Here is a 25,516-nt window from a genome sequence, read left to right as displayed (position 1 = left end):
GAAGTCCCTGAACTTAGGAACAGGTATTTAGGACACTGAATACAAAAATGCAGAAAAAACTCAACTGATTATTCCTTCTGTGAACTTAAGGAACCAACACAATACAATGAATTCTCACCTCTTCTTTTTTTATATCTTTTTCTTGGTGCTGAAGAAAGTCTACCTTCAGGCTTCCTGACGATGGCTGCTCTGGAGGAGGTAGATAACTCTTTGTGTTCACAGCATCAAAAAGTTTTTCCACAAATATTTGTGTCTCTAGAAATAAAACCAAAAATTCACAGAACAAAAGATATTTATTAAGACTTTAATTCCCCAGTTCTACACATCAAGTTTCTTAACATCCTGACCAATAGCTTTCCAAGTAGTATATATCGGTACAAGTTCCCTGACAATGATTCATTCAAGTTTCAAGATTAGAATGACAAAAGCCTCTTGGCCAGCTGCTCCCATCCATGACTATTCTTTGACATGTAGCACATCCAATACACAGACCCCAAAACTAGCCATTATCTAGATGTGGGAAAAGTACAACAAAGTAGAAAAATATGCTCTAAATATTTCAAGAAGTTTCTTTAGTATTGTCTAAAATAGGCAGTTGTTTTCTTAATATGTTAATCTATGTAACAAAGTAAGTATAAAAGATATTGAGGAAAGAAACCATAAATATAAAAACAGTCTTATGTGTATTCAACGCTGTTACAGCTAACACAACCAGGGGCTAAATTCCTTTACTATTTTGTACATAATATTATTTTAAATAACTTATTCAAATAGTATTTTAAAACCAAAGGTATTACCTTTCTGAAGAAATACATCGAGCTGATCAATGCATAATGCCTTTAATTCCTTCTCACTTTTGTCTTTCTTTACCAGAGCTAAAACATATTTTGCTAGGGCTGATGGATCGGCATCACAGCTAAAGAAAAAATAATAATAATAATAATGAAAGAAACTTAGCCATAAATGACTTCACGTCTATAACTAAGTTATAACTCACAAAATATGACATGTAATTGAGTTAATATATATAAAAACACTAGGCTCATGAAAGGCCCTGAATGAATATTTTCCTTATGTTAATATATTTTATATGCTGCATCACTTCTTGAAAACATAATTTATTTATTTATTTTTTTTATTTATTTTTTTTTTTTTTTTGGTTTTTTGAAACAGGTTTCTCCATGTAGTTTTGGTGCCTGTCCTGGATCTCACTCTGTAGACCAGGCTGACCTCAAACTCACAGAGTTCCACCTGGCTCTGCCTCCTGAGTGCTGGGATTAAAGGCATGCACCACCACCGCCCAGCCTTAAAAACATAATTTCTTGAAAGCATATCATTGGAGCTGGAGAGATGGATTAGTGGTTAAGAGCACTTGCTCTTGCAATCCCCAGTTCAGTTCCCAGAATTCACATGGAGGCTCAAAACCATCTGTAACTCCACTCAAGAGGATTGAATGCCATCTTCTGATCTCCAAGGTGTGGTACACACACATATATACAAATGTAGACAGAACACTCTGCACATAAAACACACGCACACACAAATAAATCACCCCTGACAATATGTAAAACCACAAAAAAGAAAGTCTAGAAATTTAATCAAATGCATTAGGATTTTAGATTTTTATAAAAATAGCATTCAAGTAAACAAGGAAAGGAATTTATGCACCAGTGGTATTCAATTTGGTAACTATCTTTAAAAACTAAGTTGGGGGAGGGGTAGCTAGAGAGATGGCTCAGAGGTTAAGAGCACTGACTGTTATTCTTCCAGACGTCCTGTGTGGTTCCCAGCAACCACATGGTGGCTCACAGCCATCTATAATGATACCTGGTGTCCTCTTCTGGCCTGCAGTCACACATGCAGGCAGAACACTGTACACATGATAAATAAATAAATCTTTTTTTAAAAGTAAGTTATATTAAAAAATAACACATTAAATATGAAACTAAAAACATAAACCCACTACAGACAGTTATTAGCATTAAAGAAAAAACCTGAGTTGTATTTACAACACAAACTTCTTGTCAGGAAAGAGTAATACCACTGTATAAAAACACGATCTTCAGAATGAAGAGTCAAGAAAAATAGGACTAAAAGTTCAGTAATTAAAACAATGGTTCTCAATCTTCCTAATGTTGTAACCCTTTAACACAGTTCCTCATGTTGTTCCCCAACCATAAACTTATTTTGTTGCTACTTCACAACTGTAACTTTGCCACTGTTATAAATCATAATGTAAATATTTGTGTTTTCCAACCTTCAACCTCCAGAGGGATCATGACCCACAAGTTGAGAACTGATGAGTTAAAGCAAAAAGATAAACTCCTCTAGCACTAAGTTTCTATAATTAAGACCAACTATGAAACAGAGGCAGGAGGTTAGGAAGGAATGGCCGTTTAAAGAGAACAGGAAATATTAATTACGCTCAATTCACATATGAAAATGACAAGCAACAGAATACCAAAAAGAATAGACTTAGAAAAAGCAACGTTTTAAATGTTAAAAGTAAGGTATATAAAAGTGTAAACAGTTGGGCGGTGGTGGCCCACCTTTAATCCCAGCACTTGGGAGGCAGAGGCAGGCGGATCTCTCTGAGTTGGGGGCCAGCCTGATCTACAGAGCAAGTTCCAGGACAGGCACCAAAAACTACACAGAGAAACCCTGTCTCAAAAAAAAAAAAAAAAAAAAAAAAAAAAAAAAAAAAAAAAAGAAGGAGGAGGAGGAGGGGAGGAGAAGAGAGAGAGAGAGAGAGAGAGAGAAAGAAAGAAAGAAAGAAAGAAAGAAAGAAAGAAAGAAAGAAAGAAAGAAAGAAAGAAAGAAAGAGTAAACAATATGCTACCATTCACAAAGAAAGAGGTTATATATATGGATTGTTACAGACAAATAATACATATGCATAAGTATAAACTAATAATTATGGTTACTTGTGTGAGGAAGCCTTAGCAGGTTCCAAGTAAAGGAGAGACCAGGTCAGAAAGGAATTCTCTGATGCCTGAATCATGTTTGTCCAATTCAAAAAAGCAAGGAATTCTTTTTTTAAAAAAAATATTTATTTATTTATTATGTATACAGCATGTATGACTGGAGGCCAGAAGAGGGCACCACATCTCATTACAGATGGTTGTGAGCCACCATGTGGTTGCTGGGAATTGAACTCAGGACTTCTGGAAGAGCAGTCAATGCTCTTAACCTCTGAGCCATCTCTCCAGCCCCGCAAGGAATTCTTAAACTAAATAAAATGTGTTATTTAACTAAGAATCATGTTACAAATTAAACAAAATAATAGCAATAGCTAGCTTTACTGAATTCATTCTGTTCCATAAACCTGGCTAGCTCTATTACATACATGGAAGGCTCTCACTTTACTGAAAAACCTGAAGTGGGGTGGAGCTAAGCAGGTTTCCTAAGACTGCTAAGCAAGGAAGTAAATGAGCCATTATTTAAAACTAAAATATTCTACTCTAAAGTTCACACTTCTAACCACTGTAGAAGACTCCCCCTTTACAATGAAATGCCCAGAAACCAGATAATCAACTAGTCATTTCTCTAAATGCCTAGTGTTACAACCACAAACTTCTATCCACTTTCCATATTATTTTCTGTAAAACTCCACCATAGCTTTCTTTTTAACCTCTCAACAGCCTTAGTTGCAACCCAGTTCAGTTCACATTCTGCACTCTACCCTTCCCAGCATATTTTTCAAAAACCACTATTTCACAAAGCCTCTAAATTCCCCAAATTCCCACACTCATGCCTTTGCTTCCAGGATCCTTCTAATATCCATTCAATGAAACCCTAACTCAGAAACAGATACCTAGCTTTAAATTTAAAGTGAAGGCTTAGCACAAAAACAACTACTTAATTCATACAACAATGTAAATAAAAAAGATTTTCCTTAAAGATACTGATGATACAGAAATTTAACAGTAATTTTTAAATATATATGATAGTAAGGGATCGAAGTAACAAAAGATTAGCTAGGCATGGCATTGCACACCTTTGGTCAGAGTGCTCAGGAGGTAAAGGCAAGTGGATCTCTGCATTCAAGGTCAGCCTAGACTACATAGCAAGTTCCAGGACAGACAAGACTGCATAGAGAGACCCCTATCTCAAAACAGAACAAAATAAAAACACAAACGCTAGGGAGATGGCTCAGTCCACAAAGTGCCTGCTGCACAAGCATGAAGACCCGAGTTCAGTTATCTAGCACTCACATAAAAATGAATACATAAATAAAAACAAAACAAAATGTTGCCGTGGCATATTTAGAACTCCAGCACTGTAGGCACAGGCACAGGCAGACTCCTGTAGCTGTGGCCAGCTAGCCAACCTAACTAAATCAATGAGCTCCAGGTTTAGGGAAAGATCCTGTCTCAAAAAATAAAAATAAAATAAAAAGTCAGGTGGAGTGAGACCATCAACATAGACCTACAGCTTCCACATGCCATGTGTACACACTCATATAAACACATACACATCACACACCAAAAGAAGAAAAACATTTATTACCTGGACTGTAAGGAATTCTCAGTCTATATCATTGTGGTAATTTTAAAATAACATCCACCAGTTCTTCATTCCTCCCTTCAAAGAGTTACCACCTAATTCTCTCCCCACTTGAGTAATACATCAGTTTGAAGGCCTGCTGATGAACTGAGCATGGCAGGCATTATGGCAGGTCTTTCTTCTGGGCTAGAGTGAAAATGGCATTGTGGCATCTCCCTTGCTTTGTCTGTCACCTTTTTAATCATATTCAACGTCCAAGAGCACTCAAGCAGCATCATGGAGACTATGCTAGGACAATGAAATGAGGATGCAAGGCAATGGCTAGCAGAGAACTGCCGAGTCTTGCAAACAGTACATGTAAATAAGCCTTGAAGCAGATTCTGAAGTCCAAAGAGAACCCAAATTTTATTTCCAACAATCTGACCACAATCCAACGAGAGACAGAAATATCAACTAACCTGACACATAAAAGCTTCAAGATCATAAATACCTACTTTGTTGCTAAGTGCCCAGGTAACTTGTTACTCAATAACTATAAATCAATTTTTCTCATAATTCTACTTCTTTTTTTAACCAATACTTGAAGTTAGTTATAATCAAAATGGGGGGAGGTATTTTAATGGTGCATAAAAAATTTCATGAAAATTTCTTTTCAAAATGTACTTTGGACTGGAGAAATGACTCAGTGGTTAAGAGCACTGGACATTCTTCCAGAGGTAAATAAGATGGCTTCCTATCACCTACTCGGTGGCTGAATTCTTACAAGGATCAGCAGTGACTGCAAGCGCACGCACTTCATGACTGGGAAAAGGGCAGCCCAGGCAAGCAGAACTCAACACAAAGAACCCAAGGTAGGAGAAGAGTTGACACCAAAGAAAGATTCCAGCAAAAAGGAGCAAAATGAACATAAAACATCTGAATTTCCCATCAGAATAACAGCTTCAGTGACTTTTGACAAATTATCCAGATTAATAGTCATTCACAAAATTACTTAAAAGCCTAAGACTAAAACTTCATCAATATCTTAATAAAACTTAATACAACTAGTAAGAATACATTTTTAGTTTTAAACCTTGTGGAGTTGTAAAGGCCCAGCTTCCTACCCCTGGAAGCACAGGAATGGGGCAGTGAGAGGGTTCAGTGCATAAAGATAATCCAACAAGCGGTTTTCTGACTGACACATGCACACAAAGGCAAACAAACATGCCCATATACATACACACAAAAGAGAAACATTTTGAATAATGTAAAAAGAAACCATAGGAGTAGCTATTAAGAGCATTAGTCTCTTCTAGATGAGGAAGAAATTGTACATATTCAATGATGAAATTAAAAGAAATGGAGAAAAGTCAATAAAATTCTTGAAAATAATTAAACTGACTTAATAATTTAAACTATAATCAGACTGAGCCTAAAAAAAAAAAAAAGCTACAAGCAATTGTCTAGCATGCTTATCTATTTGTATTTTAACTTAACAATGTCAAAATTGTAATGACAGTACAGAAAACACAGGCATTCCACTATAGTTTCTCCATGGCTGTCCTGGAACTCGCACTGTAGACCAGGCTGGCCTCAAACTCAGAGAGCTATTGGATGAAAGGCATGCACCACCATCACCCAGCTTCCACTACAGTATTTTTAAAAAAGATATTTGCTGTGGGATGTCCTGTATGCTGTGAATATATGTTGCTATGATTGATTGATAAATAAAACACTGATTGGCCAGTAGCCAGGCAGGAAGGATAGTGTAGGCGAGACAAAGAAAGAGGAGAATTCTGGGAGGTGAAAGGCTGAGGCAGAGAGACGCTGCCAGCCGCTGTGATGAGAAGCAAGATGTAAAGATAGCAGTAAGCCACGAGCCACGTGGCAACTTACAGATTAATAGAAATGGGTTAATTTAAGATATAAGAACAGCTAGCAAGAAGCCTGAGCCATTAGGTCATACAGTTTGTAAATAATATAAGTCTCTGTGTGTTTTGGCTGAGCCTGAGCAGCTACAGGAGCTAGGTGGACACAGGAATACTCCAGTTACAGGTATTTGTCCTGTTCAATTATTCTGAACTTTTTAAGATTTCCAGTGGAAGATAACTGATGGAATTCAACCCAACCTTCCATTTTCAATAATCTTCAAAGAGAGGAGCTGGAGGTTACCTGGGGTGGGAATTAAAATTTAAATATATTATCTCAATAGCTTTAGAACACAGATATAAACCCACATCTGTTCTGACCAATTTTTTTTTTGGGGGGGGGTTATCAAGACAGGGTTTCTCTGTGTAGCTTTGCACCTTTCCTGGAACTCACTCTGTAGCCCAGGCTGGCCTTGAACTCACAGAGATTCGCTTGCCTCTGCCTCCCAAGTGCTGGGATTAAAGGCGTGCGTCATCACCAGCCAGCAATTTTTTATTTTTATGTTCATGAAAATACCTAATTGGTATCAAAGTCATAATTCTATATTCTATACTTAGGATTACTCTTTCAAAAAATCGAAATTTTAAACTGGGTGTTTGACCCACGCCTTAATCCCAGCACTCTCTGTGAGTCTGAGGCCAGCCTGGTCTACTTCTTAATAAAGTTTTCAAAAGCAGTATTAGTCAATTCCTAATACAATATGTACCCACATGGAAACTACATAGGAGAAAATGTCCATTGCAGAATTATTTATATGAACAAAATATAGAAAACAACCCTAAAGATAAGAACAAAATGGTGACATAAACCATGGGATAGTAAATTAAAAAGTAGAAAAACTATGTAGGTACTGAATGTGCAAGGACAAAATGTGAAAAGCACTTTGCTTTTCATTCTAAAGAATTCAGGAAAGTTCTCATTCTTACTGTACAGTGATTAACTTAAAAAAATTTAAGAAACTGTCTAATTTTTCTTAAATATTATTCACCTGCTATGGCTTAGGTGTCTCTACTGAAAGTGGAAAATAATCCTCACTGTGAGGTATTATGAGGTGTGGGCCTTTGAGAAATAATTAGGATTAGATGAGTACCTTAAGATGGGACCCACACAATTGCAAAAGCAGCTTTTTGTCCTATGGCGGGCTAGCACATCAAGTAGAGACTACATGGCAAACAGAAAGTGCTCACTTACTCACAGCTGAGAAGTGAACAAGAAAGAAGAAAAGGAGTTGAGTTCCCACTATCCCCTTTAGTTCACATCTGTAGTGGCCTGAAGACTCCCACTAAAAAGCAATCTTAGTAAATCTGAAGCAAGCCAAATGTTTCAGAAAAATGGGTTAATAATATATATCAATTATATTTCTAAATACTAATAACAGATGCAAAATGAAATCTTTAAATGCTAACTATAAGACATAGAAAAAAATCTTTTTTTTGTAAAGCTCACCAGTGAAAACTATAAAATATTGCTTATATGTAATATATTTCAGAAAGGTGCACTAGGAAATCTCAAACTACACTGTTTACAAACAGAAATCAAATAAAAAATAAGCTTTTTCTTGGTACAAATGATTATTTGAACATCGTTCTGACTAGTCTTATGTTAACTTGACACAGCTAGTCATTGAAGAAAGGAACCTCAACTGCAAAACTGGGTGAAAGCAGGCCAGCCTTAGCATATTTTCTTAATTAGTTATTAGTTATTGGGAGGGCCCAACCCCTTGTAGGTGGGGACTTCCCTGGGCTGGAGGCCCTGGGTTCTACAAGAAAGCAGGTGGAACAAGCCAGTAAGCAGCACTCCCCCATGGCCTCTGCATCAGCTCCTGCCTCCAGGTCCCCCCTGGTTGGAGTACCTGCCTCGGCTTCCCTCAACTGTGACTATACTACAGGATCCGCAAGCCAAAGAAACCCTTTCCTCCTCAAGTTGTATTGCAAAGTGTCATCACAGCAACTGTAACCCTAACTAAGGCATACACTAAAAATAATTTTTTTCTCACAAAAATATGGTAGTAAGAGGGTAATAAATTTGGTAAGAAAGGTTTATCTTCACCCACTTCACCCACGTCATCTCATTCATTCTCTTTGGAAAGAAAGGAGGAAGAAAAGGTAGGAAATTTGTTCAAGCCTGACTTAGCCATTTTCCACATGTATACACCAACCAAGGTAATATATCCATTTTGCTCCCAATACTTTCCCTATCTTGTGGTTTATGGATGTTAAGTAATTTTATTTGAGAAGTACCATAAGGCAGTCAAAGTGCTAAAACACACACACACACACACACACACACACACACACACACCACTAAATTTAGTAAACTCAAAATTCAAATGGAAAATTCAAATAGGATTCAGCAATAAAATATGGTCTTGAGAGGCATTTATCAAGATAAAGAAATAAAATAATGGACATAAGTATCATGGCCAATAATGAATTACACAGTATTAGCTCTCCCACTAAATTAATATATAATTAGAATTATTACTTTTGTCTAGCTCCATGAACAGAGCTGCCTTGCACAGAAACACTCAACATTTTCTTTAGTAAAAATGAACTCATCAGTGCTCTATGTCCAAAAAAAAAAAAATTACTAAACTATTTTAACTAACTTTAAGCTTTAAACTTCTAATCTTAGCCTGGCACAGTGGCAAATACATGTAAATTCCAGATTTGGGTAAGAATAAGACCAGCCTGCTAGGAAAAAACAAAATGGAAAAAAAAAATCCTAATTCTGAAGGTACTATGAAATAAAGAGGGTTCTGGTAAGATTGCTAGGCAGCTAACGGTGTTTGCCACCCAGCTTGATGACCTGAGTCCAATCCTCAGAATCCAGACGGAAGTAAAGAATCCACTCCTACAGGCTGTCTTCTAACGGCCACCATGTGCCAGTGCCTGAGCACACACACAAGTAAGCAAATAGATGTTCAAAATACTGAAATAAAAAGAGAAATAGACCCAAAGAATGTATTTTTAATGCTGCTCATGTCAGCTACTCTAAAATGTAACAGTGTTTAATTTTATACAAATGAGCTTGTCATTCAACAAAGAAGAAATGTAAATTAATATATTTAATACTGAAGTCTATGTCACACACATTGTTCTAGGTGCTACCTAGAACAAGACAAACTAAAAGAGGCAAAGTTGGTTTTCACCTGCCAGATTCCAACAATGATGTGAAAACAAGTAACAGTTAACTACTAAACATGTATGTAGCATGTGATGCATGTCATAAGTTATGCAAGAGTGATTAAAGAGTTATGTTGGAAAGAGTCAATCCCCAACTAGATAGATCCCAGATAAGTTTATGGGAAAAACAGATCCCATCAGATCTCTATTTTAGTACTGACATACAACACATATACATATAAAAGATCTAAAGTCAAGAAGCACCACCATACAAAGCTTCAGAATCAAAACAGCACCATCATTTAATGGCTATATTCACATAGGATCGCTGTGGTGATATATTGTATACCCTAATAAAATTTGCCTGAAGACCAGAGGACTAGATTAAACACAGAGGCCAGACAGTAGCTGCACAAGCCTTTAATGCCAGCACTAGGAAGAAAGTCATCTAGCTGGGCGGGGAAAGGTATATAAGGTGTGAGGAGACAGGAGCTAAAGCCCTTTTGGCTAAAGGCCTTTTCAACTGAAAAGCTTTTTGGCTGGAGAGACTTTTCGGCTGGACCCCTTTCAGGTCAGAGGATTCATGGAGTTGGCGAGGTGGGACGTGGCAGTGCCTTGTCCCTTTGTTCCTCTGATCTCTCAGCATTTACCCCAATATCTGGCTCTGGGATTTTTATCAAAAGACCACATAGATTTCAAGCAACAGACTTTGGCAATAGAATATGACCTTGAGAGCCATATATCAAAAGGAGATAGAAAAAGATATTCATAGCTAGTAAGGTGTGCTACTAAATAGTCCTAAGAGTTCACTTTGTCATCTTTAACAAAACCCAGTTCACATTCAATAAAGGCAAAATGATCGGCATAGAATAAGCTGTCAATGAATTTTTACTATTTAAAAAGTGGAGAAAAGGGGTGAATATAAGCAATGTGATAGAGAATCACAAAGAAAGTTTAGCTTTGCAGAAATTAGATGCTCATAAAAATAGGAAGTAAGTGGAAACCAGCAAGAATGCAATTGTAAGAAAAGTATGGGTATACTTTTCTTTTTCTTTTTTTTTTTTTTTTTTTTTTGCTATTTTTGCTTAGTCTTTCTTCCTTAATGTGCAAACTAACTTACTATGCCAAAGAAGCTACTCAGCAGTAGAGGAAAAATTAAGAAGAAAATCTAATCAAGGTTTAGGCTAAAAAGATCATTATGCAAACACAAAAAAAACAATTTTTCCATAATTCAATATAAAAAATAAATTTTAATGAGTTTTTTTAAAGTACTTATTAATAGCAAACATATGCAAAGAAAAAAGTACTACAAAAACTCCAAGGGAGTATCTCTCAAATTGTATGTAATGCTTTTAGAACCTTGTTCCTTTTCAAAGGGGTTACTGTGAATGACAGTCTAATAGTTTAAAAAGAAAAGTAATGCCAGGTGTGGTGGCGCACGCCTTTAATCCCAGCACTCGAGAGGCAGAGGCAGGTGGATCTCTGTGAATTCGAGGCCAACCTGGTCTACAAATCAAGTTCCAGGACAGCCAGGGCTGTTACACAGATAAACCCTGTCTCAGGAAAAAGGGGGGGAGGAGGAGGAGAGGAAGAAGAGGAGGAAGAGGAAGAGGAAGAGGAAGAGGAAGAGGAAGAGGAAGAGGAAGAAGAAGAAGAAGAAGAAGAAGAAGAAGAAGAAGAAGAAGAAGAAGAAGAAGAAGAAGAAGAAGAAAAGTATACCATAATGGAAAGAAAATATCATCCCCACTACCATGCAGCAGTAGCATACTACATGCACGGCTTTGGAGCTGTGCATGTTCTGCTCAATCAAGCCGTTCTCAATCTTCCTAAGGCTGTGATCCTTTAATACAGTTCCTCAATCTGTGATGACCCCAACCATAAAATTATTTTCACTGCTACTTCATAGCTGCAATTTTGCTACTGTTATGAATTATAATGTAAATATCTGTTTTCCAATAGTTTTAAGCGACACCTGTCAAAGAGTCATTCGACCCCCAAAAGGATCAAGATCCACAGGTTGAAAAGTGTTGCTCTAGAGTATAAATAAGGCTTGAATTTAATTGACTGTGAGCTAGTATCTTAACTTCAGTGCCTCATTGTCTCATCACCTGCAAAACAGAGAGAACACTCTCAAACAAAGGGATTAAGAACACCAGCAATGCATGCATATGTTAGTGGGAGCAGTAGGAGTCCTGTAAGCTACGTGTATTCATCAAGCAGTATTGACGGAAGGAGGGCAGGCAGTAGACTCTTAGATGTGTCTCATTCTCTTCTAATTGTACAAGGAAACAATTCTCCCCAATTCTATCAGTAAAGAAAAGGGAGGCTCACTTGCCTAGATCCCTAAGCTAACTGAATGGCAGACATGAGAACACTGATCTATGAGGTCAACAAGTTTGCTTTCTTTCTTTTACACAACCTGCTTTCACAGCAATATACAGCTGCAGAAGGAAAAACTAAGGCATTCCCATCTTTACAACAAAACTAAAGTCTGAGCATTAGTCTGTCTCACAATTTTATTTTCTGAAAACTTAAAGGATTTGACTGTATCTAGAGGAATCCCTTCATATAAAAAAATCCGATTTTTTTAAAAATTACCACATACGGTAACAAGCCCACAAAAAAAAAAAATAGTGAAAGAAAAATTTTCTATTTAAAACAAACAAATTTTAAAAAAAACCTGAAGCCTTGCTAGAAGAAAATCAGATAGAACACTCTAAGATTTATTTACACACTAGGACTTCTGAAAAGTACTCTAATAGCACCAGAAATAAGCCCACGAGTTGACAAATGAGATTACCTGAAATGAAGAGGTACTGCAAAGGAAACAATTACCAGAGTGAAGAGACAACCTAGAGAACAGGACAGGGTTAATAACTAGATTGTATAAACAACTGAAAAACCCACAAAGTATTCAACCAATAAATGAGATGGTTCTCAAAGGAAGAAATACAAACGGCCAATAACAGTCTTAACAACCACAGAAACAAATTAAAATGCTTTCAGGAGACTAGAGAGATGAGTAAAATGTCTGCCTTAAAAGTATGAAGACATGAATTAGAGATTGGGCCTGGTAGTGGTGGCGCACGCCTTTAATCCCAGCACTCGGAAGGCAGAGGCAGATGGATCTCTGTGAGTTCAAGGCCAGCCTGGTCTACAGAGACAGGCAACAAAACTACAGAGAAACTGTCTCAAAAAACAAAAAACAAACAAACAAAAATTAGAGTTTGGGTTTGGGGTGGTAAACAGGCAGACCCTAGAGCTCATTGGTCAGTTAACCCTAGCCAAATCAAGGCACTCCAAGTTAATGAGAGAATTTGTCTCAAAATATAAAGTGTACAGCAGTAGGAAAAATACTTGATAAGGACTACTGGCTTCAAGATTCTGGCTCACCCCAAGCAGAATGGCTAGGATCAAGAAAACAAAGGACAGCCAGGCAGTGGTGGTGAATGCCTTTAATCCCAATGCTCAGAAGGCAGCAGTTTGAGGTCACCATAGTCTACAATGTGAATCCTAGGACGCCAGACCTGTTACTCAGAGGAACCCTGTCTCGGGGACAATGGGGGGGGGGGGGGGGGGGGCGGCAAAGGAAAGGAAAAAAGAAAGGAAAGGGATAAAGGAAAAAGGGAAGGGAGGGGAGGGGAGGGGAAGGGAGGGGAGGGGAGGGGCAGCTATACCACACTTAGGTACACACCAGAAGGACTTTAACTCAACATAACACAGAGACATTTGTACATCCAGATTTATTGTTTCACTATTAGAAATACCTAAGAAACAGAACCAGCAAAATATCCAACAGATTAAAGAAATGTGGTACATTTACAGAGAGGAATTTTTTTCATCCATAAAGTATAAAATCATGACCACTATATTTAGTGAACCAGGCCAGACTCAGAATGAAAAAGACTACTTATTTTCTCTCATCATCAGACTCTAAGTGTTAAGTATGTATGTGCGTATAAGAGACAGAGACCAAGTGAGCATGTGAGAGAGATCTTAGGCAGGGAGAGGGTGAGAACAGAGGGTAAAGGAACACATGGTATGTACACTGATGGGAAGACTATCTGAGAGTAGAAAAGGAGAATGCAACATGGGGAGAGTGGGGTCAAGGCCAGTTAGAGAGGAGTAATAAACACAAAGACACACACACACACACACACACACACACACACACACACACGCCATAATAAAGCCCATTAATTTATATGCTAACTTTAAGGTCCAATCACCATGACAAAGACCATATTTTGGGGGGAAGGGGGTTAGGATTTCACATTACCAAAAAGACATTAATAGGGGAGGGAGGACTGACTAAGCAGATGGCTGAAACCAAAAGACATCAATTCTAAATACTTCAAGAGGAAATTTTAATATCTAAATTCTCAATGACTTGTGAAAAAAGAACAGAACTCTGCTACTATAGAACTTATAATGGAATAAACAGATGCACACATCTGTCACTCAGGCTGGAAATGCAGCCAAGCTTCCCAGCATACCTCACTCTCCATCACTCTCTAAACTCACCTACCCTAACCCAGGCTTCCTAAAAAAGCTTTAATAACCACAAAATTATTAACGTGACTCAATAAAGTCCTGTGTGATCTGGCTCCTCTCCTGTCCCTAACCATTTCTATTCTCCCTCTGCTTTTTCAATTTCATTCATTTCCTCCAAACAATTTTCCCCCAACTCATTTTTAGGACATTCAATACAGTCTGTTCTCCAAAACCTAGAAAGCTGCTCTTCATCCAAGCTGAGATCTAATGTTACCATTTCAAAGAAGCCTTTCTTGACATCTACCTAGTGTATTTCCAAAGCACTTTGGACTTCTTTACCACACACAGTATTATAATTACTTGTTCAGCATCTGTCTTCCCTAACATGAAAACAGCTATTTCATACCTTGCCACATACTATTTCCCACTCTGATTAGTACAGAGTAAGTACTCAAAAATCTGCTAATACATTCAAAATTCAGGTTTGTCAAGAAAAAAAAAGTGTCGCCGGGCGGTGGTGGCACAAGCCCTTAATCCCAACACTCAGGAGGCAGAGGCAGGTGGATCTCTGTGAGTTCGAGGCCAGCTTGGGCTACAGAGAGAGTTCCAGGACAGGCTCCAAAGCTACACAGAGAAACCCTGTCTCGAAAACCCAAAACAAAAAAAAAAAAGAAAAGTGTCATGAATAGCTAAAAACTGTATAATGGTCCTTCATATAATACTTTCTCAAACAGTATGTATTTTATAATTACACGTCAACACTAAGCAAAAAAAACTCTTTACATAAAAAAGCAAAATAAACAACAAACAAACAGACATTTGCCCAGCAGTGGTGGTGCATGGCTTTGATCCCAGCACTCAGGAGAAAGAGGCAAGCAGATCTCTTTGAGTTCATGGCCAGCCTGGTCTACAAAGCAAGTTACAGATCAGCCAGAGCTATTCTATTACACAGATAAACCTTGTCTAAAAAAAAAAAAGAAAAGGAAAGAAAGAAACCAACATTAGAAACCACGACGGTAAATAATTAAGCTTTCATAGATCATCACCTAGAATAGAGAACACATGAAAATTAAAAGAACAAGAATTCCGAGCTAAATTACTGTACAATAATGTACATTAGAAAGGGCCAACTGTGTAGACTCTACTAGCAGAAACTGTTTATTGTAATCCTGGAAAGTAACAGACATCTGAGTACTTGCTACAATAAGCATGCTGTTGTTTTAATTTAAAAAGATCAGAAGCATACACACTAAGTATATAAGTTGTAGGTTAGTGAAAAACCAAGAGATGCAATAAAGTTGATCTGAAATGTGCTAATTGCAAACTGGGCAGTATTCTAAGATTTTCTTTATATATATTCACTATTTTTCCCTCTTCAAAGATGGAAACACGCAATGAGTTAAGCAACGTATCCAATACTACACAACTTGTAGGCGAGTGGCAGTGGCACAGTTCAAGGCTAGTCCTCAGGCTCACCTGCTATACATCTTACTCTCCCATCCACTGAAAGCAAAGGTCTTTTTTGTTTATTTGGAGGTGGAGGGTACTGAAGATTTCATCTATGGCTCTGCACACCGCATATGTCACCACTAGGCTATCCCCTCCAGCTCTCTGAAATAGAACTTCTCTCTATCCCGTTCCAGTCAACTAAACTGCTAAGACCAACAGCTGGTCACCTTATAACCCCTACTCCAGGTCCTACATCATCCATCCAGCTGTTAAAACTAACTTTGGGCCATCATACTTGATTTTTCTTTCCCTATCTTCCACACCTGCTCTATCAGCAAGTTTTATCAGATCTATTTGTGAAGTACATTTGGTTCTGTCTCCACTATCATCCAATACAGTCTCTCTTTCTACAATACCTTCTAAATAGCCTCCCTTCATTTCACTCTTCCTCCCCTTCCGTCTCCAGTCAGTCCTGGTCTGCTTTAAATAACCTATCTTTCTAGTATATGTTAATAAAATCTTTTTTTTTGTTTGTTTTGGTTTTTCGAGACAGGGTTTCTCTGTGTAGCTTTGTGCCTTTCCTGGAACTCACTTTGGAGACCAGGCTGGCCTCGAACTCACAGGGATCCTCCTGGCTCTGCCTCCCGAGTGCTGGGATTAAAGGCGTCCACCACCGCCACCACCCGGCGTTAAATAAAATCTTAATTCCTCACTGACCTAAAAGCTCCCATATGATTTGGGCCCTGCCTACTTGTGACTTCATTGTCTTTCCTCTCTTCTCTACACAAATCAAGGATCATGTCTTCTACCAGGCCTTTCCATCCACTCTTCATTCTGCAAACACTTCTTTCCTCAGACTATCACCCAGAACGGTCCTTCTCCTCTTTAATTTTGTTAAATATTACCTGCTCAGACAGCTTCCAACAAGTGCTCCAGCAGCCCCCATCCTAACCACGTTTACACGATCTTCTACTCTATTTCAATGGCCATAACTGGTCATGGCTGAAATAGATTCTTATTGCATCTTGTTAACCTGGGAATTTTAAAGTTCTAGTCCCAAAGCCTCCCTCGGCACATTGTAAAATCTTAATACATGTATTAAATAGGTGAATTATCTGCCGCTGCATCTTGTCATTGTAAATCAACCATACCGAAAAGAAATTTACCTATGTTTTGCATTGAATAAATCCATAAAAAATTCCTAAAAATTTTCAGCCTAAGACATTTCAACGGTTGCACGAACTACTGAATTCCTCCTTAAACTGCTAAATATCCCATATATAGAGAAACTTGATTTTTTTTTATCCCTTCTCCAAGTGAGTAGGGTGTGAGTGCAAAAGGGGGGTTTTACAGGGCACATTGGCACCTGTTACATCTTCAATCAGTTAAGAGAGGTGCGTCTGAACCAGACACCACATGGAAGACGTGGCCTTTCTTTAAGGGACTGTAAGTGAAACCTGAAGTTTAAACTCGAACTGCCCTAATCCCTAATAAAAGCCATTCATTCCGTTTAAAGAAACAATGCAAAATAATCAATGGCCAGGATGATGGTATTGCGAGCATTCATGAAAAGCAAAGAAACCCACTTGAAGGCCCTCAGCAAACACAGGTGTATGGGGAAGTTTGGTATCACTCTACGTGTAACGGGAAAACAAAAGCAGTAGACACCGGTTCAAAGATCAGTTCAACGACAAAAAAAAAAATGAAGCACAGCTCCAGCTTCTGCTATCTCGAATCTGGACGCGAAGGTGGAGGGAAGGGGATGGAAACAGAGCCCCAGGACCCCTGCTCTTCGCTCTGGCCTCCACCACGGGCACTTCGAGGAAAACCCGCACCGATCTGTGCGCCCGCCGCCGGTCCGTGCCCGTCGTGTCCCCCCCACCCCGCCCCGCCGCCGCTGCAGCCGCCGCCAGTGGCATCCCTGCAAGGACAGCTCCCCGGGGTACTCACATGGGCTCGAGGGTCTTGCTGAGCCAGGACTTGAGTGCCTCGAAGTTTTCAATGATCATCTTAGAGACCATGCACCGCGGCCCCGAGGAGGCCGGTCACACGCCTGCGCTCGCCCAGGTCGCAGTCGCAGTCGCAGCCGCCGCCGCCGCCGCCGCCGCCCCCTCCTCCGCGCGCCGCCGTCCGCGTGGGCCGCGGTGGGAGGTGCCGGTGGCAGGTTCCCGCGAGCCGCGCTCGGCGAGCAGCTCGGCGGGGCCGCCGCCGCCGCCGCTGCCGCCGCCGCCGGCCACGCGCCCGCCCGCCTGCCGCCGGGGAGCCGGCCCTCGGCGGACCCCGGCCCCGGGCTGAGGCGGCAACGGTTGACGCGGGCCCTCCCCCTTGCCCGGCTCCCTCCCCTCTCCCCCAGTGAAGCTTCCCGAAAGGACCGCCGAGCGCGCCCGGGGCCCAGGCCTTTCTCGCTCCCGGCCCTGGGACTAGGGGCGTGCCGGCAAACGCGGCGGCGCAGCGGCGAAGAGCGCGGCAAGCGGAGGGCGGCTCAATGGGGAACGGTTCGGGGGGTCTTCCCGGCTTCCAGCACCCCCAAGAAGATGGCTGCCGGCAAATCTCGCGAGAGCGCACGGAGGTCTCGCGGGCGAGTCCCGGAGCATGCCGGGAAGAGACGCAAGCTCGGCGGACCGTACGGCCGGCCGGGTGGATGCCGCGCTGGTTTTTGTGTCGGCGTGGGCCGGGGCCCTCGTTCCTTTTTACCCCCTCGGTCCTCGGAATGGATAACCACAAGCGCCGGCCTATTTCACAAGGATGGAAAAGGCCACGGGCTCCCAAGCATTTTCCTCAGAGAGGACTGTGCTTGTTGTGTCGGCGTGAATGAACGGGCAGGATGAAAGGGCTCCTTGGGAAGGCGGCCCCTCAGTTTGCAGGTGTCCTGCGTTGTGCGGCCTGCCTCAGTGATCTCAGCACCTCCCCAGGACAATGTTCCGTGTGTGCTGTCCTGTGCACACGATGGATAAAGACAGCCTGCTCTGATACCCACTGAGACCTCCAGAGGCTTAGTGTCCTTAGCCAAAAGTACATGACTTGTTGGCAAAGGTCTAGTGGCCTATGGATGCCCCCCAAACAGGAGTTAACCTTCGTGATTTCCAACCTAGCTAAAGACAGTTTTGTTACGTTTTAAATTCTGTCCATTTAGAAGAGACTCAACACTTTCTCCAAGAAATTACAATGTACTAAAGCAGAGCTTGCAAGTCAGCATCCTATCTACCACGGGTGGTCCAACAAGTTTGATTCTATTATATAATATTATTAAGAGACTAGCAAAGACTGTAAAGTCCATAGACTACAAGTGGAATGAAAATAGTTCACGATCTAAAGACAGAACGAACCATAAAAAAAAAAATCTTGATGAGACAGAATTTATAATTTGCTGGAGTGGAGTGTCCTTTAAGAATTAACTGAGATTATACAATGCAAAGCTAGATGTTTGCTCTAAAATTATCTTAATTATAATCAAACTAATGGATAACCAAGGTATTGATTAACGTGATTTAACTAAGTAAAATAAGCCAGATATGAAAAGATAAATATGTCTTTATAGAGGTTGTTAGAGGAGCAAGGGAGAGAGAATGTAGAATGGTCGCCAGGAGTGAAAAGTGGAATGGGAGACAAAGGAAAGGGAACTTGGGAAATAACGTCTCAGTGATGCAGAGTTTCGGTTTGGAGAGATAATAGATTTCTGGGATGGATGGTGTCCATGGCTGAACAGTTTGACTATATCTAATGCCATAAAGTTGTACACATACAATTATTAAAATGGTAAACTTTGGGTTACATGTAAAATTTATAAATATTATATTGCTGAGAATCGTGTTTCTGTTTAAAGTCACTGTATGTATTGTTGATTAATCAATATTGAACTCCTCTTCACTGGCACTGTAACACATGTGTAAACAAAGCTCATATAATTCATGTACTTTTCTATGTAAAATACATCACATCTTTTTTTTTTTTTTTTTTTTTTTTTTTGGTTTTGGTTTTGGTTTTCTCGAGACAGGGTTTCTATGAGTAAGAGCCCTAGCTGTCCTAGAACTCACTCTATGGACCAGGCTGGCCTCGAACTCATCGAGAACTGCCTGCCTCTGCCTCCCAAGTGCTGCGATTAAAGATTAAAGGCTTGTGCCACCATCACAGGGCTGCAACACCACCGAGCAGCTTCTTTTTAGGGACCATGGAGAGGAGCTCATTATTGCATATGGAGTACAGGGGCATTTTAAACAATGAAATCATCAGCAAAAAGCTCATAAATGAAGAAAATAAAACATGGCACCAAATAGATCACAAAATAGGTCCTTGTTTCCATTGTGTGAACTATAAAAAGGAGGCAGGGTGTCAGTTATGAATTATTACGTGTGGGGGAGGGGTTGGAAATCCCCGAAGGTATCCCCTGTGTGCAGGGAAACATGCTGGGCAGATGCACATGTGGGCATGGTGGAGGTGAAAGCAGCCAGTAATTCACAACTCAGACGCACATGGAGAGTTTATTAAAACAGAGAGATTAAAAGAAAGATAGGAAAGAGAGAGACAGAGGATGGGAGAGGAGGAGAAAGAGAAGAAGAGAGAGAGAAGGAGGAAGGAAGAGAGCACCTCGTGGGAGGAAGATCGGAAGAGAGAGGAAGAGGAGGAGTTTTTCCTTAGAATGAGGCTTTTATGTGAGGACACAGGGTGCCAAGGGGTAGGATTTCAAGGGGCAGATCAGAATATTAACAATGTCTCTTTGTCCAACCTCACTGAGAACATACACATCATTGAGCCTGAATTTTTAACCACTCAGCCTTTGGCCACAAATGTCCACTGCAAAACCACCACCAGTGATGGTCTGGGGGTTACAGATGAATTCTAAAGAGGAGGAAAACTCATGAAAATAGAATCTGTGAGTAGCAAGGATCAGTAGCTGTGTTTCTGAATAACAAAATGAAGCCTATACTTCCAAGAAACTTTCCTTCCCCACGGAGAGTGACAGCAGTTCTTTCCCTTCCATGGTATACTGGAGTACCGCCCTGCAGCTAGCCACCGCTGCTCCCATGCTCCCCTTCCTGAGGTCTTATCATTCAGTCTGTATCACTTCATTGCTTTATTTCCTTTAGACCTCTTTTCAAAGATAGAGTTTGGCTAGTGCAGTAACCACCAGCGTGGACATTTTAGAACCCAGCATTTGTGACTTCACATTTTCCAACATATACTGGTCTTTCAAGACCCAGTCACTGTTACTGTTGTTCCTTTTGCACGGAATAATATTCCTCATTGCTCACATTCCATTTCCTTGCTAACAGCATAGATAATGGTTTTTAATAGCCTTTTGGTTCCTAGATGTAGAATAAAAGTTTAATTTTGTTATTTAGTTTTCTAATCGTTCTCATCTTCAAATATGTTGAGCATCAAATTAATTCCCTTTTATGCTTCTTGACTTAGCATAATATCTGAAACAACAAAAAAATTGTTAAAGGACATTTGCTCCACTTTAAGTAGGAAAGTAACAGAAGTAAGAAACTGTTTCAGCTAGTCGTAATAATGATACATTTTTCTACAGGTTTGTATCCTTCTATGCTCTTTTGTCATGAGTTGTCTTTCTGCTGTGGGATGGTCTATATGTCAAATTGCTCTGATTGGGCAATAAATAAAACACTGATTGGCCAGTGGCCAGGCAGGAAGTATAGGCGGGACTAACAGAGAGGAGAATTGATGGAATAGGGAGGCAGAGAGAGTCACTGCCAGCTGCGGCCATGTCAAACAGCATGTGAAGATGCCAGTAAGCCACGAGCCACATCGCAAGGTATAGATTTATAGAAATGGATTAATTTAAGATATAAGAACTAGACAATTAGAAGCCTGAGCCATTAGGCCAAACAGTTTAAATAATATAAGTGTCTGTGTGTTTATTTTATAAGTGGGTTGTCAGACTGCTGGGGTTTGGTGGGAGCTGGAGAGAAACTACAGCTACATCTTTCCATTTCCCCAACCCCCTCCCCAGGAGTTAGCGGACTTAACTTCTTAATTCTTTCAGTTTTCTCACATAGTTGGTGAATATAGTCTTATCACTTCTTATTACTCTCAATGGTGCTTTTAGAGCCTTGTTTAAAAACTCAGTTTTCAATGGGCAGTGATGGCACACACCTTTAATCGCAGCACTCAGGAGGCAGAAACAGGCAGATCTCTGAGTTTGAGACCAGTCTGGTCTACAGAGTTAGTTCCAGGACAACCAGAACTGTTACATAAAGAAACGCTGTCTTGGAAAAAACCGAAAACAAACAAACAAACAAACACACACACACACAAAAAGAAAAAAACCCAGCCTGCATTTCAAGATCCAAAAGATATTCTGTATTTTCTTCAATTTTGTCTTACAGCTCTTCATTCTCTCTAGAGAATTGCTGTCAGCATCCTTTTTTGCTCTAGAGCTGAACTAGTTTTTCTCTATAGTGCCCCTCAGTAGCCTATTATTTCCACATCGATGGGAAATGTTACTTATCATACATTATATTCCCATTAACACATGACTGAGGTTATGGCTTCCAATCCTTTTGGTCTATTTGTTATGACTATACCAGTACTGTGTTGTTTGATTTCTGTTGTGCTAATACCTCTTCTCTGTGCTTCTTTTTCAGATTAAACCTGGCTAAATGATCTTTAATCTTTAATCTTCCAAATATTTAGACATCAGGCATAGAAAGAAAATGTATATCATTACAGCAATACAGATGAGGAAGGATCATGCCTAGCTTCTTTAAGGATAGGGAAATTTTAATAATTAAGAAAGATAACTAGTAAAAGAAACTAGCCATGTGAAACAAAGTTCATACCAGAACATTTCAGGTTTATATAATAGTGTGTAGAATGTTCCTGATACGAATAAAAGCCAAGATCTTTTTGTTTGTTTGGAGTTTTTTGTTGTTGTTTTGTTTTCTTCTGTTTTGTTTTTTCGAGACAAGGTTTCTCTGTGTAACAGCCCTGGCTGTCCTGGAACTTGCTCTTTAGACCAGGCTGGTCTTGAATTCACAGAGATCCACCTGCATCTGCCTCCCAAGTGCTGGGATTAAAGATGTGCATCATCACTGCCTGGCTCTAGAGCCAAAATCTTTGAAAAGGTGTAAGAAGTAGAAAAATATCAAGTTGGGTGGAGAAGGAGAATGGCTATGGGTCATTTTGAGGTTGAAAAGGGAAATAAGATTTCTGTGGACTAGGCTATGGTGAGAAGCTATTGAAGAGTGTTCAACATCGTAGGACAAATTAAAGTCAAGAGAACACCTGCACCTACTTCTGAGCGCTACAATCTGAGAACAGGCAAGCTGTTCTTTAGTATAATAATACCAGAGTTTTTGTTTACCCAGAAAGAATATCAATATCATATTTATTTATTTATTTATTTATTTATTTATTTATTTATTTATTTTTTTCCAGAGCTGAGGACCGAACCCAGGGCCTTGCGCTTGCTAGGCAAGCATTCTACCACTGAGCTAAATCCCCAACCCCAATATCATATTTATGAGTAGATTGTATTTTTCTTTTTCTTCTCACTTTATTTTTTAGATTACAATTTAATTGAAATATTTCTCCCTTCCCTTTCTTCCCTACACACCCTTCCATATATTCCTCCCTGTTCTTCAAATTCATGGCCTCTTTTTCACTGTCACTGCACACATATATGTATATGTATATGTGCATGTATGTATGTATATGTATATGTGTGTATATGTATATGTGCGTGTATATATGTATATGCATATGGGAATATATTTTCTTTTTTTTTTGGTGTCTTGTTTTGTTTTATTTTGTTTTTTGTTTGTTTGTTTTGTTTTTGTTTTCGTTTTTTTCCGGAGCTGAGGACGGAACCCAGGGCCTTGTGCTTGCTAGGCAAGTGCTCTACTGCTGAGCTAAATCCCCAGCCCTGGGAATATATTTTCTTAACCAGACTGACTGCTGCTAGCCAGCAAAGAAAAATAATGTTTTCTGTGGCAAGCATAAGTGATGCAAAAGAGAGGGCTTCACAGCCTGCTGCTGATGTAACCTGGAATCACTTCCCCTTATGGAACTATGGCGCTTCCAGTATAAGAGGATTGAGAGGCATCCATCAGCCCTTCAATGGACATTCTCTTCCTGCCATAGAACATTTTAATAACTACTTCTCTAATTCAGAAGTGTCATGGAGCCACTATCCTTTAGGGTGGGTAGCAATAACGTGAAAAGGGCATGGATACATATATACACGTATATTTCACAATCATTACACAATCATCTAGTGTACAAACTTTTACAATGATACCAGAGAAGTATAAATCTTAGTAATTAAGGGAGAAAATACAATGGTATTTAAAAGCATCTGTCAGTGAAGTGAGGCAATGTCTGTATTGTCAACATCATTTGAAAGAATAAGTGAAAAGAGTAGAATATCAGTGAGACAAGATTGGTCATGAATCCATTATTGTTGAAACTGGATGATGAGGAAAGATTATGTTTCTTTCAGATTTTTAATATATTTGAAGGTTCCATGATAAGAAAGGCTTTTACAAGTTTTGTTAAGGAAGAGAGACCCAAGAAACAAGCAGACTTCTAAGAAGGCTGGGGTAAGAGGTCCTTGAGAGCAGAGACTTGGCCTACTGGAGGACTACTGTGTCTTCAGTGCCGGGAAATGTGCATAACACATAGTAGCTCTTACTGTGTGCTAAGTGAATAAATGCTAGAGAGTAAAACTTGGACTTTGTGAGATAATCTGGTCGTTTGGAGTAGGAAGCATATCCCGGGGTCCACCCCTCTACCCTGTCACATCTGACTGTCCATTACCTCTATGTTTAAACTGTTATTGTGTGTGACATTGTAGGCACATATGCCATGGCATACATGTAAAGGTCAAAGGATAACTTTCAGGAATTGGTTCTCTCCTTCCACTGTGGGATTTTGAAATCAAACTCAGATTGTCAGGGTTGCTAGCCATCTCAGCAGCCCTCATTATAGGTTTTTTCAAGCTATCTTTACTTTTTAAATTGTGTATGTGTTGTGGATATGTGCGTGTGGTTGCAAGGGTCTACAGAGACCAGCGATATCGGATCTCCCTGGAGCTAGAGTTAACAGGCAGCCGGGAGCTGCCTGGGTGGGGTACCGGGAGCCTAACTGGGGGTCTCTGGGAAGCCGGGGCACTCTTAACTACTGAGCCATCTCTGCAGTACCCTACTGCATGTCTTAAATACTTCAGCCCTGCATGGCGGTTTGAGCCTGTAACCCCAGCCCTTGGGAAGCATAGCCAGGATCTCGAATGAGGCCACCACTGATTGCAAAAGGAGTTCCAAGCTACACGGTGAGCCTGCTTTGGGGGGGAAGGGCGGGGAGGAAGAATTCCTCAAAAGAGAAAAGAAGTTCTGTTCACCAAGGGAAGCTGAACACAAACTTCTGTCTTGGGATCCCGGGACAAGTAGACATTCTCAGGCTGGCACACACATGACCCCTACAAAGTTGCTTTTAGGGACTCTGTCGCATCCTTTCTTTCCTCGTTCCAATGACTAGTTATGGTGCGGTACCTCTGTGCTTTAAGCCAAAAACAGTTGAAAAACTAAAGTGTCCTTTACCCAGTGTTCTCGTTCCACTTCCTTCCTTTCTAATTTGAGTGGGAGAAGTGATTAAATATTCTTTTGAAGTCCGTCCACCTCTGCATGCTGTGCTTGGTTTCCGTAATGCCTTGGGACAGAACTGTCTGCTACGAAGGTAATGATGTAGAACCTAAATCAAGGCTTTTGGTATTCAAGGTCATTATTTTGAAGACGGGAACACGAAGAGAAGAAAGCAGTAACAGTGAGAGAACGTACACTGGCCAAATTAAATGCTCTCATGAGACGTTGTCCATAAGGAATGAAAGCTGCCCTGTCTACTGTCATAGCCACCAACAATGTATGGCCACTTAGCACTTACAATGTGGTTAAAGTAGTGTGAACCGTGCTAAGCACTAACTTTAAAACACATTGTGACCTCCAAAATCCATTGGTTAACATAGTATGAATTAGCAGGAAAACGAGATTTGTGTGCGTACGCATAGGCATCCCACAGACTTA

General features: G+C 40.0%; 1 protein-coding gene across 17 annotated transcripts in view; it reads right to left on the bottom strand.

The window, feature by feature from the left end:
- Positions 1-17,584, bottom strand: part of Rbm26 (RNA binding motif protein 26) — a 65,647-nt gene extending 48,063 nt beyond the window's left edge. For 9 of the 17 annotated variants that reach the window (XR_005092123.1, XR_005092125.1, XR_005092124.1 and 6 more), the window contains exons 1-3: positions 17,433-17,583; positions 798-916; positions 119-255 (exon numbers count right to left, since the gene is read on the bottom strand). Coding sequence is in view for 9 of the 17 variants with exons in the window: in XM_037208337.1 (XP_037064232.1) it covers positions 119-255; positions 798-916; positions 17,433-17,503 (327 nt within the window). In the remaining 8 variants the exon portion in view is untranslated. Of the gene's footprint in view, positions 1-118; positions 256-797; positions 917-17,432 lie in introns of all 17 variants that reach the window. The other 8 variants (XR_005092128.1, XR_005092129.1, XR_005092130.1 and 5 more) reach the window with 2 other exon arrangements.
- Positions 17,585-25,516: the final 7,932 nt, after the last annotated feature.

Source organism: Peromyscus leucopus, chromosome 9 (genome assembly GCF_004664715.2).
Source record: "Peromyscus leucopus breed LL Stock chromosome 9, UCI_PerLeu_2.1, whole genome shotgun sequence".
Classification (NCBI taxonomy): domain Eukaryota; kingdom Metazoa; phylum Chordata; class Mammalia; order Rodentia; family Cricetidae; genus Peromyscus; species Peromyscus leucopus.
Note: the sequence above shows the minus strand (reverse complement) of the source record. Positions and strands in the feature narration are given on the sequence as shown.